Source organism: Meriones unguiculatus, chromosome 14 (genome assembly GCF_030254825.1).
Source record: "Meriones unguiculatus strain TT.TT164.6M chromosome 14, Bangor_MerUng_6.1, whole genome shotgun sequence".
Classification (NCBI taxonomy): Eukaryota; Metazoa; Chordata; class Mammalia; order Rodentia; family Muridae; genus Meriones; species Meriones unguiculatus.
Genome location: NC_083361.1, coordinates 87211831 through 87224695, shown reverse-complemented (window position 1 = coordinate 87224695; position 12865 = coordinate 87211831). Strand labels below are relative to the sequence as shown.

Sequence of the window (12865 nt, the reverse complement as noted above, 5' to 3'; positions counted from 1 at the left end):
TTCTAGCAGTAAGTTATCTCTTGGGACCAAAGAAAGCTTGGGCTAGTTACTCAAGCAAGTTACTAAACTGCTCATTTGTTGTCTCGGACAGGACGATTAGTGACTGGGATAGGGTTTCTGTTGTGATGAAATACCTTGACCAAAGCAAGTTGAGGAGGAAAGGGTTTATTTGGCTTGTACTTCTGCATCCCTGTTCATCACTGAAGAAACTCAAATGGCAAAAACCTGGAGGCAGGAACTGATGCAGAGGCCCTGGAGGGCGCTGCTTACTGGCTCTCTCTCCATGGTTTGCTCAGCCTGCTTTCTTATACAACCCAGAATCACCAGCTCAGGGATGGCCCCACCCACAGTAGTCTGGTCTTTCCTGGAACAGTTAATAATCAAGAAAAATGCCCTACCGCTGATCTTCTGGAGGAATTTTCTCAGTGAGGATCTCTCTTCTCTGATGACTGTAGGGTGTCAGTTTGACAAAATGCTATCCAGCACAGTGACTCCTGGAATTAGGGACCACCTGCAGCATTTACAGAGCTCTGGCTTTTACAGACTCTCCTCTCTCCTTCCTGAACCCAGCTGGAGTTCACCACCCAGATTCCACATTGCTCATCCCTGAGTTCTGGGGTATGCCTTCTACATACCCTCAAGGATGTGAAAAACCCTACTTTGCATCACCAGCGCAAAGCATACACATTAATTCAGGGTACTATAGGAGTATCTTTCTCATTTCTTCTCCAAAGAAATATGTCATTTCAGAAGCAAATTCATGAGACATCCTGCTAGTATTAGTGGCCTATGGACAGGAGCAAAGCTGCAGTGAGACTGGCCAGACTCCAGCCACTGCTGTCTGATTCACCTCCCCCCTTGTCTTTGTTCTGACGGGAACAGCAAGCCTTTGCATGTTGTGTTCTCGTGGCTCTTAGTTTTTTACTTCCTTGCCCAACTAACCTAAATCAGCGAGGGCAGAGATTGCTTAGGTCAGCTGTGACTTTTATTTGCTTGAGACTGAAGCTTATTTTTTGAGGTCTCTTTTCTTGGCCCAGGTCCAGGAAGATACAAAGCATTCTTGGGTACAGTGATTTCGGAGCATTTCTGCAGTTGAGGATATGAACACCTTTTGACAGTAACTGTTGCCCAAGAAACCTGAGCACTGAACCTGATGCCCCATTGATGTGGGAAGGGGAGTTTCTGGTGATTGAGTGGCTCCTGAGGCTAGCAGTCTAAGCCAGATGTACTAATTTATTTTATCTCCTTCCTCTAGGTTGGTTTATAAATGGTTCCTGCTAATCTATAAAATCAGCTATGCCACTGGCATTGTTGGCTACATGGCTGTCATGTTTACCCTCTTTGGTCTTAACTTACTATTCAAGTGAGTAACCCTTTGCTTTTACATTTTTCTGGTGTTTGGGGAGGAATGGCTGGTATTAAAAAAGAGAACCTGGTACCAAGTAGCAGCCCTCTGTGCTGCTTTGCTGGCAGAAAACATGGAATGTCTGAATGTAGACAAAGGCAAGAATCCCAAATCATGATTGCATTTCTCAAAAATTGGTATTCAATAGGAAAGTATAACAGAAGAAAGCTTCTGCTCACTTACTGTTAACCAGTGACCCATAATTTCATCTTCTAAGAACAGTTTTTATCTTTGTTCCCTGCTCGGCCTGACTAGACCGGAAACTGTCAAACTTTACCATTCAGGTCAAGTCAGCGTATCATGTATTAGAGTAAAATAAAGGGTTTTTTGTTTGTTTTGTTTTTTCATCTGTGGTCCGGGCTGACCTCAAACTTGGGCTCCTCTTCCTCAGACTTTTTGATGCTGGGATCATAGGCTTGTACCGTCACACTTGGGAGGCAGTCATTCATATCATTTGTTAATTGTCTGAAACTGATTTTGCACTCAGACAGCAGAGTTGAGTAGTTGTGACAGAGACCATTTGGGCCATAAAAACCTAGAGTGTTTATTTGGTTCTTAACAGAAAAGGTTTGGAAATCCTTAAGTTAGATGGTTCACTCCTGAGAGCTTAGTCAGCCACATTGGCAACAGGTCCATTTAGAAGAATCCAAGAGAGGAAGCACAACAGCGCAGGGTTGCACGGGCCTTCATAGTAGCCCCAGAGGCAAGGTGTGAGAGACTGGGTCCACACTGAGGTGTGGGCAACACCCTGGCCCGGAAGCCCCGCCGCTCCACCCCTCCAGCAACATGGTCTGTTCAGTGAGGTCCCATTTCACAGGCAGAGTGTGCTGTGGCTGCCCTTCCACGCTTGACAGACTTCAGGGAGGGAGTTCTAGAATGGTGCCTGTGGGCACTTAAGGCCTGTCCCACTGTTGGCCACGTGGGTTCTTTCATTCAGTGCCGTCATCACCAGCATGTCTTTCTTCCTGAGGGCACAGCCCTAGCAATGAGGGCTAGCTGCTTGTTGTTTCCTCTTGTCATGAGCTTTCTAGAAGATCTACACCAGCTTACAAGCCCTCTTACCCACAGATGAGCTAAAGTCAAGCAGTCCTGAGCTCAGAAACTAGAGAGTACAGTGAGTCAGTAGGCCAGAAGGAGATGAGGTATGGATACCTAGATGAAGTAATTAATATTGAGGGTGGGAGCCAGGTGGTACACGCCTATAATCCCGATACTCTGGAAGCAGAGGCGGGCGGGTCTCTGTGAGTTTGAGGCCACCCTGATCTACAGAGTGAGTCCAGGACAGTCAAGACTACACAGAGAAATCCTGTCTCCAAAATAAATAATTAGTTAGTTTGTTTGTTGGTTTATATTGAGTGTGGGCTGTATATTGAAAGCGTCCCAAACTAGGCCTGTAATCCCAGTTACTTATAGGCTAAAGCAGAAGCATTGAAAATACAGTGTCTGACTGTCTGCCTAGGCAGTCCAGGTTACTTAAGCCAGATCCTAGCTCAAAATAAAAAATAAAAAATGGACTGTGGGTACAGCTTAGTGGTAGAAGGCCAGGATAGGCCAGTTTAAATCCTCAGTACTAAAGAAGGGAAAAGGAAGGGGGTGGAGGGGAAAGAGTTCAAAGTCTGGAACAGTGACTAAAGATGAAGACTTTAATTTATGGGTGGAAAGACTGTTCTATTACTGTGAAAAGATGCCATGTCTAAAGCAACTCATTATTTTTTTTAAAGCATGTAATTGGGAGCTTATATTTTTAGAGGGTAGTCCATTAATCATCATGATAGGAAGCAGACAGGTGTGGTCCTAGGGCAGTAGCTGAGAGCTTTATATCCTGCTCTGTAGGCAGTAGGCAGAAAGAGAGCGACAGACAGACAGACAGACACTGAGCCTGGCGTGGGCTTTCGAAACCTCAGAGCCCACCCCCAAGTGACCTCTCTTTCAGCAAAGCCGTACCTCCTAACCCTTCCCAAACAGTTTCAGCATGTGGGGACCAACCCTTCAAGCATAGGACCCTCTGAAGGCGTTCTCATTCTGCCCAGCAAGCCACTAACCCCAGCGCATTGTAGGCAGAATGTTGCCAAGTTTGTTGGAGGACAAGTAAAACTAAGTTGTATGTTATGAAGCGAGTGAGCAATCCTAGATTTCTTTCTTCTAGGGGGAAAATGGGCTGCGAGAATAAAGGGTTCCAGGGAGCTTAGGATTCCTCCCTGTAGTCTCTACTGCATGCCTTCCACAAAGCTGCGCTGCGGCTGAAGGTGGCCCCTCGCCCAGCCAGCGTTAGCTCTAATGATGTTTCTGCTATGGTTTCTTTACTTTGCTAATTTATACAAGACAAAAACAAAGATCTTGCTATTTTAATTTAATGTTTGTGAGTGTTTTGCATGTAGCTGTAGCCTACAGAGGCAAGAAAAGGGCATTGAATCCCTCGGAACTGGTGTTGCAGACAGTCTTGAGCCGCCATGTGGGTCTTAGAGACTGAACCCTGCTGTTCTGAGAGCAGCCAAGTGCCTTTAACTGCTGAGACTGACTCGTCTGTTTGTTTTTGTTTTGTTTTTTGAAACAGGGTTTCTCTGTGTACCCTTGACTGTCCTGGACTCACTTTGTAGACCAGGCTGGCCTCAAAGTCATGGAGACCCAGCTGCCTCTGCCTCCCAGAGTGCTGGGATTTCAGGTGTGCACCACTGCACCTGGAATTGGACTTGACTCTTCTTATGCTGCTGTTTAGTTTGATTGGTGTAACGTGAGCACTAACTAAATCTGTTACTATTGCAAGGCTGATAAGCACATCCTTTTTCTACGAGAATTATAACTTACAGCTATGAGTGAATGCATGGAGTTCCTTGTAAAAAATGTTAGCAAAGATAGTTTTCTCCAACATTCATAGACTCTAGACTGTACTGGGAATTTTAAACTGATGTTATAAGAAGGATCCATATATTTTAGTAAATAGGCTTGAGCCAGAACTTAACTTTGATGACTTTATATACCGTATATGTACTTAAACAACGATGTAAATATTTATAATTTTACATATACCCCAAAACTATATTTGTTAAACTCTTTCTGTAAAAGGCCAAATGTAAATATTTTAGGTTGTAAAGGAAAATAGGGAAAACCTAAGCCTTTATGTGCAGTACTTTTAGTTGGAGAGAAAATGCCTATCCTGCTGTGCCCTGCTTCCTTGGAGGTCCACAGGCACGTTTCACATATGTGGGATACTTGTTTGCCTCAGTTCTACCCGGTCATAAGTGTCCTGCCTGCCCTTTAGTGGGGTCAGCCATGTCAGATTGGGTGGCTAGCTGGAGGTGGAGTCATTCAGTGAGTTACGTTTTTAATTTTTCTCGTTTGTTTTTTATGATACTACTACTTGGTATCCAGCGTTTACCAATCGTGCATTGCTAACACATAGCTCCTGAAGGTTCTCCAGGCAGGAGCAGAGTCTGGCTGCCTGTCATGTCAGGCTGGAAGGATAGCCAGAGTTGAGATTAGGGACCGGGTTTGTAGGGCAGCGACACGCTAGTGTGGTCTCTGCAGCTCATAGTAATGGCTTTCTCAAAACAGGTTGTGGACCTTGTAAAAAGAGCGGGCGGGTTTGTTAGTAATGTGCTAACACTTGCTCTCGCTTTTGAGTGATCCGGCTAAATTGAGGCTTTGTCTTGAGTGTCCTCAAGAAGTAATCAAAAGCAGTTGTGTCTTAGGGCAGGGCCTCACTGCCATGGTGCTTCCCACGCAGGATCAAACCGGAAGATGCAATGGACTTTGGCATTTCTCTTCTCTTCTACGGCCTCTACTATGGAGTTCTTGAGCGGGACTTTGCAGAGATGTGTGCAGACTACATGGCATCCACCATAGGGGTAAGTTTATCTCTGCTCTTTATTTACTTACTTACTTACTTGCTTATTTTGAGACAAGGTCTTGCTGTGTATGTAGCCCAGGTGCCTTGGACTCAGAATTCTCCTGCCTCAGACTCCTACGCACTAGGATGACAAGTTTGAGCCACCAGACTCTGTTATTTGTGCTCTCAGTATCGCCTCCTGCTGCCTGCCCCCTGTTCAGACCAGCATCACTTACTTGATGTAAGACTAAGGTGCTAAAATGAAATAAGCAATATAAAAACCTTTAGGATGTGGGTGGCATGCAGAGAGATTTTTTTTTTCTTGAAATTTAGTAAGTCAGATTTCACATGTACTCTGAAATTTTCACTTTAGGGTCAGCGTAGGAGACGAGCATTTTACCCCCTAGTAAGTTCACATTCATTTAACAAATGTTTTTGTAATGCTTCATGTATGCCTGGGTCCTATCTGAAAATAAACCTGTCCTCCTCTCTCAGGAACTATTGGCAGGTCATTTTGCTAGTGAAGAGGCAGTCACTTTGTTTAGTGTATATCCACTGGTAGCTTTTCCAAACGTCAGTGAGTAACCCCTGCCCCGTACTTATGCAAACAACACTAATTAAACTCGATGGGTTACACACACAAACTCTGAATATAGAATAAAACATGACCTTGCCCCAAATAATGTCACTCACCAATGAGAAAGTTAAATATTAAAGTAATACATGAAATTCCCACTACTTGGTATCCAGCATATACCAATAGTGGAGTTGGTAAATACGAATAGGAGAGTATTAAGCATTGTGGAGGAAAGGGACATGATACCATAGACACGCACAGCACTGACATGTTTGGCCTCGTTGACCTCAGAGATGGCTTCCTCAAAAACAGTCCTTTCAAGCTGACTCTAACATGAGTAGAGGTAAGTGATGAAGTGTGCAGTGTGGGCTGTGCCGAGGAAATGAGGAAATAGCATCCGCAAGAGTCCTGTCAGCAGAATTGAGTGTGCACAGGGTTTTTTCTTCCTCCTTTTTTTTGTGTATGTGTATCTGTGTGTGTGCACACACCTTTGGAAGCCAGAGGACAACCCTGAATGTCATTCCTCGGGAACCATCCCCCTTGTTGGCCTGGCCAGCTGATTTGGCTGACTGGCTGGCCGTCAGGCCAGAATGAGGGTTATGAGTGTGCGCCACACCTGTGTTTGTGTGCAGTGTATGTACTTGCTTGTGTGTGTTTATGTGTGCCCGCATATGAGCATGTGCGTGTACATGAGTGCAGAGACCAGAGGTCAACCTGAGATGTCTTTCCTCATTTTTTTATTTTATTTATTCTTTTTATGACTGTTTTTTGAGTCAGGGCCTCTGTTATGCAGCTCTGGCTGTCCTGAGAATCACTCCTCTAGACTAGGCTGGCCTCAGACTCGCAGTCATCTGCTTCTGCTTCCCAATTGCAGATTTTACCGCGTTTATTTTAGTTATTGTCGCCTGTGTCTATGGTGTGTGCACCATAGACATATGGTGTGTCTATGGTGGGTGTGCATATGTTGTGTTGCTCACGTAGACCGAGAACAAGTTTGTGGAGTTGGTTCTGTCCTTGTGCCTCTACGGATCGAATTCAGATCATCAACTATGCATAGGAGGTGCTTTACCTATGAGCCATCTCAGCTCTCCTTTAATCTTTACAATAAGCTCCATCACTGAACTGTGAGTTCATCAATTAACCTAGGTTTGCTGTTCAGTGAGATCCAGGCATCCCCCTGTCTGTACCTACCCTCTCCTGCATTGAGGTGCAGGTACCTACTGCTGCATGCAGCAGTTTTTCAGTTGTGGGCACCTAAGAGCAAACTCGGGTCTTCCTGCTCTTTACTAACTGACCGTCTCCGAGTCAGGAAAGGGTGGATGTTTTTGAGGAACTAATGCTAGTGTCTAGAGAGATAGTCAGTAGATGAGAGTGAAAACCTATAGGTCAAAGATTTGAATCTTATTTGTTACTGTATTTGTGTAGGATGATGGTGGCAGTGCACAGCAATGATGCTTAGATGCAAGTCAGGAACAACTTTGTGTCCTCAGTTCTTTCCTTGTGCCTTTAGGTGTACTCCAGGCATTGAGTTCAGGTCGTCAGATTTGCATGGCAGAGCACTTTGCCTGCTGAGCTAGGTGGCCAACCCCGAGATTTTAATTTTGTTCCTAAAAACCCTGAAGGGCTAGAAAGACAGCTCGGCAGTTCAAATCACGGGCTGCTCTTCCAGGGGACCCAGGTTTGGTTTTAGCCCCTGCATGGCGGCACACAACTGCCTGTAACTCCAGTTCCAAGGGATCCTATGGTCTCTCTTGGCCTCTCTGGACAGCAGGCACACACAGATGGTGCACACACATAAATGCAGACAAAATTCACATAAGTGATTTAGAAGAAAAACCTCTGAGAGGCTCAAATAGAAAATGACTATCAAGTTTGCATTTAGCAAAGATGGCTCTGGCTGCTGGATAGAAAACAGGTTTTAGAGAGGGGTCTAGATTAGAGCAGACCCTTTAGAGACAGTTCCAGGAATCTGGGAGAGACGAGAGTAGAGGTGGTAGAAAAGGAAGCTGTGAACTGTTTGAGGAGTATGTGGGAGACAATTTTGACAGGATTTAGCTTGGTCTCTGAGAAAGAACGTGGGCACGATAGTACCTTTCTCAAGGAGGCATTGCAGAAGGGGTAGGAGGAGAGCTGCTTCAGGCTTACAATGGCCAAACTGGAAGACCCAAGTAAAATCCCTGTTTTCAATTAGAAGCACATTTTTAAAGGGTGTTTTGGTTTGTTTTAATGTATATGAATTATCTATATGTATGTGTACTGTTGCGTGCTTAATGTCTGCAGAGGTCAAATGACAGTGTCAGATTCCTGAAAGTAGAGTTATGGATGTCAGTGCTGACAGCTGAACCCAGGTCCTCTGCAAGAGTCATAGTCCTCTTAACTGCTGAGCCACTCTCCAGCCATTATTATTATTATTATTATTATTATTATTGTGTTTTTTCCAGACAGGGTTTCTCTTTATAGACTTAGCTGTCCTGGACTTGCTTTGTAGACCATGCTGGCCTCAAACTCACACAGGTCACCTGCCTCTGCCTCCTGAGTGCTGGGATTACAGGTTTGTGCCACTGCCCCGAGCCCAGCACCCAGCAAATCTGGATATTCCAACCTTCTTGTATTCATCAGCCAATTCATTCTCTTATCTGTGCAAGCAACAGTTATCTTACAAACTTTCACACATGGCCCCTGTTTACAAGTACAGAATTGCCTACTTCTAGTGGAATCTTAGAGTTTATTTGGAGGTGCGGTACTTTCTTCCTCTGATGGAGTTCCTGGGAAAGCTCTTAGTCGGGGGCTCATCCTGCCCCACCCTCTGAGAAAGGCCCTGGCCCAGAGCAGGCATGTGTGGTGTTCCCACTGCTGAAATAGTGGCGGGAACCCAGGCTGGGCTGTTTGCAGACCATGACCTTCTTTCTGCGGTCCATTTTAAAACTTTGTTTTGTGTGTTTGCCTGCATGTGTGACATGGTACCATGTGTGCCTCGGTGATGCTGCAGGGAGAGATCCACTGCACCTGCCTCCTGAGTGTGGGTGAGCGTGCACGCGCCCGGCTTGTTCTCAGTGGGCTGTGAGCCACCGTGCAGGTTCTTCCTGTCTGCCAGGCACTTCCTTTGTACTTTTGAAACACTGTTCCTGTATTTATTTGGGAGTTTTAACACAGGCTGTCGCTGTGGAGCCTTGTCTGGCCTGGAACTCCGCATGTGTGTGAAGTCCGGCGGTCCTCGCTTCTGCAGGTGCTAGGGTTAGGTGTGTCCACTATAGCCAGAATTATATTTTTATTTTTTCAAAAGTCCCTTTCTTGGGCTGGAGAGATGGCTCAGAGTTAGGGCACTGCTTGCTCTTCCAGAGTGCCTCAGTTCAATCCCCAGCAGCCACATGGTGGCTGTCAACCACCTAGAATGAGATCTGGTGCCGTCTTCTGGCCTGCAGGCAGAACACTGTATACATAATAAATAAAATATTTAAAAAACAAAATAAATAAAAACAACAAAAAAGGCCCCTTCTTGGCCACTTTCTTTTTTGGCTACTGGCCAGTTTTTTGCTCCCCATGAGTAGAAAGCCTGTCTGTATAGATTAACTGTTACTATTTGTTTATTTATTTGTTGGTTTGTTTTGAGACGGGGTGTCTCTGTGTAACAGCCCTGGCAGTCCTGGACTGGGCTTTGTAGACCAGCCTGGCCTTGAACTCACAGAGATCCAAATATCTTTGCCTTCCTAGTGCTGAGGTTAAATACTATGCCCAGCTTTTTATAGCTGTCATTGACTCTTTAGCATGTTGTAACCTGGCTTCTGTTTGTGCCCTTCTGAAAACTTGGACTTCAGTCACTAATGGCCAGTGGCGCAGACTTGTCTCAGCAGGTGTAGGCACAATGGACTCCAGAGCTCCTTCCTTAGAAAGCTTCTCAGACTCAAAACTTTAAAACACCAGTCTGTCTTCTGTTTCAGGAAGGAGACGACTCGGATTCAGAAAGCCCCTGGGAGAATGTGGTGCTAAATATCTGAGGGGGCTTCTAGATCAGATCAACTGTGGTGACACCAGTCCCCGGTGGGGTTCTGGACTGCGGAAAAAGTAGCCGGGTGCAGTGGCGCATGCCTAAAGTCTCAGCATTCAGAGAGGCAGAGGCAGAGGTCTCTGTGAGTTCAAGGCCAAAGCCTAGGACAGCCAAAGCTACACAGAGTAACCCTGTCTGGAAAAAAAAACAAAAAAAAAAAAAACCAAAAAAAAAAGGGAGCTGAGTTCCACCTTTCACCTCTCTGCTTCCTGACTGCGCCTGCCATGTGCCCACCATCCTTGTCTCACCAGGCAGACAGATTCTCACAGCTTTTCTGGCCTTCCCTCCTGCTCTCGTCCTCTAGTTCTACAGTGAGTCCGGCATGCCTACCAAGCACCTTTCAGACAGTGTGTGTGCTGTGTGTGGGCAGCAGATCTTTGTGGACGTCAACGAAGAGGGCATCATTGAGAACACATACAGGCTTTCCTGCAATCATGTGTATCCTGCCTCGTGCCTCATGTCTCCAGTCACGCGGGAAGCGGGTGGCAGAGACTGTGTTGTATGGGCCAGAGTTGGAGTGTAGGCAGGCCACGACAGAAGCTGCAGCTTCTCTTACCCTTTCTTCTGGAGTGGCACTCTGCCCCGCCAGGAAAAGGTAGTTACACCCTGCCAGGTCACAGAGAGCCCAAGGCTGCGCTGGTGAGGATGCCCAAGCTGCTGCATGTCCCAGGGGAAGGAGACCCTCGACTGGAGTGCTTTAGTTAGAGTCAAGTCCCCCACTGAGAGCATGGGCTTTCTTCTTGACCGTGTAGCTAAGCTCCCATTCTGTGCCACATTGGGAATTGTGTGTTATCCCCATCTGTGAGGAAACATTCAGAGAGAAGGGACCTGCCTCAAATTCCATAGCTGTAAGAAGAGAAGCCACGCTCCGAACCTTTCTCTAGAGTAGATGCTCTGCCACCCTGAGATCCAGGAAGGGGCTAGCATGCCAGTCTGGCTCAGTCACTTCCCTTGACCACCGGTGCTCAGGTTCCATGAGTTCTGTATCCGAGGCTGGTGCATCGTGGGAAAGAAGCAGACCTGTCCCTACTGCAAGGAGAAGGTGGACCTGAAGAGGATGTTCAGCAATCCGTATCCTTTGGGTCCTTGTTGAGAATGGGTGGTGGGAAGAAAGTGCTGTCGGTGTCTAGGTCCTCCTGGGCCATCCCTGCTGCCCCCAACCTAGAATTTGTTTACCGTTCAATTTGGCTTCTCTAGGGAAGTGGGGTGTGACATGAGGCAGCCTAGAAGCTCAGCTCCCACTATAAATTGCTAGTGGAGGCAGCCACTGCCACATGTCACGTCTGCTTCCTGTAGTAGGTTCTTCACCTGGGTCATCTCACTTGATTCCCCAGCAACGTCCACGGGTATTTTACCAGTGAGTAGTGCCTTGCCCGTTGCGGTGGAGCTGGAGAGCACCTTTACCTGTGCAGGCACGTGCCTGAAGGAGCTGGTGAGCCGGAGACACCTTGTCTCCATTCCCATCTAGTGAAGGACCATTGTAATGGCACAGTCCTTCCTCCCAGCTGTTTCTCTGGGCCCACATTCACTTCCCGAGGGGTCCAAGGATCAGCTTTGTCCCAGCTCCTATCCCAGCTGCCCTCTGTGTTCTGTGGTTTCCAGTTCCCTCTCCCTATACACCAGCAAGACTGTTCAGGGGAAATTATGTTCTTAGTACCCTGTCACAGTCTTTGAACAGACTTTGTCCTGTCCCATTTCAGGTTTCCTACATGGTTCTTCTAGGGCTGGTCCCAGAACGTTTATAATTATCTGGCCTTGCTGGGGCTTGCAGCTGCCCCGAGCTCTTAGAGACCTAGGCCATTATGATATTTTTGATGCCTCTGCCCATTTGAAAAGCTGCTCCATGGTCTTTCCTCCCTGGGGTTTCGCAGGCATTCTCTCCTCTCTTTAGACCCCTTCCCCTACATTTAGATGTAAAAGGAAAGGAACCGCCACAAAAGACTTTTTGACTTTGGTAGGGCCTCCTTCAGTCTCTACCAGAGATGGGCTCCTTATGAATAGCCTTTTGGCTCCTTTTCCCTCAGACTCTGTCCTGTTTTGTGACACTACTCCTGGGGAGATACGAGTAAGTATTTGCTCATCCCAGGCAGGGAACCAATTACAGACCAAAGTCCAGCTCAGTGAACCAGTGAGTTCTGCTGGAGCTACTTATAGGAGCATAGGGAAGGGGTTACTACAGCGGCAGGAATGACTCAGAGACAAATGCACTGAAAGCTACGGTGGCTTCTGAAAGCCACAGATCTGGGACTCGCTGCAGGCAGTTCAGTTAGTCTGAGACTCTTTAGGCAGTTGGGCTGGTCTTGAGAGTCTTCTAGGGAGTTCAGCTGTGTCTAATCAGTTTTCACTGCGTATATCCCCTTGATGAAGGAGGGGCCTAGGCTATCTGGTTAGTTTCAGGGACTTCCTAAAGCTTTTGAATCGTTTACTTTCTGGGCATAAGGAGCTTCTCTACTGAGCTGGATGTTTACCTCTTTAGAGCAGCCTACTTCTTAACAAGCTTTCTGCCAAGATGGAAGCTTTTATCTGGAAGGAAATTGCTACACAACATACCAGTAGACATAATCTTTTCCTTCATGGAGAAAACCTTAATTTTTGTACATTCCAAGAACCTTCTAGGGGCCAGAGGCAGAGCACTTGCTTGAGGACTCTGCTAGTTAAGGGTGGCGGGTGTGGGAGTGTGTGGGGTGGGGGAGAGTGAGTACACCTTTAATCCCAGCACTTGGGAGGCAAAGACAAATGGATCTCTGAGTTTGAGGCTAGCCTGATCTACAGAGTGAGTTCTAGGACAGCCAAAGCTACACAAAAGAAGCTGTATCAAACAAATAAACAACGCTATTGGTATCCCGTTCCCAGCCTCCCCATCATGGATACGTCTCTAGAGTGTCTGTCAGATTCACGCTGTTGTCATCTCTGAGGAGGTGGTGCATTGAGGCCCCGCATGGATGTTGTTTGTGGGTATCTATTTTACCTCTCCACTTCTCAAGTCTGTCTCCAGTCCCCTCTGCTCTCCTT

General features: G+C 46.6%; 1 protein-coding gene across 5 annotated transcripts in view; it reads left to right on the top strand.

Annotated features, from left to right (window-relative positions):
• Positions 1-12865, top strand: part of Rnf121 (ring finger protein 121) — a 58379-nt gene that overhangs the window by 44002 nt on the left and 1512 nt on the right. For all 5 annotated transcript variants that reach the window (XM_021652012.2, XM_060367719.1, XM_060367721.1 and 2 more), the window contains 4 exons: positions 1256-1363; positions 5130-5250; positions 10158-10291; positions 10823-10924. In XM_021652012.2, the coding sequence (XP_021507687.1) occupies positions 1256-1363; positions 5130-5250; positions 10158-10291; positions 10823-10924 (465 nt within the window). The remainder of the gene's footprint in view (positions 1-1255; positions 1364-5129; positions 5251-10157; positions 10292-10822; positions 10925-12865) is intronic.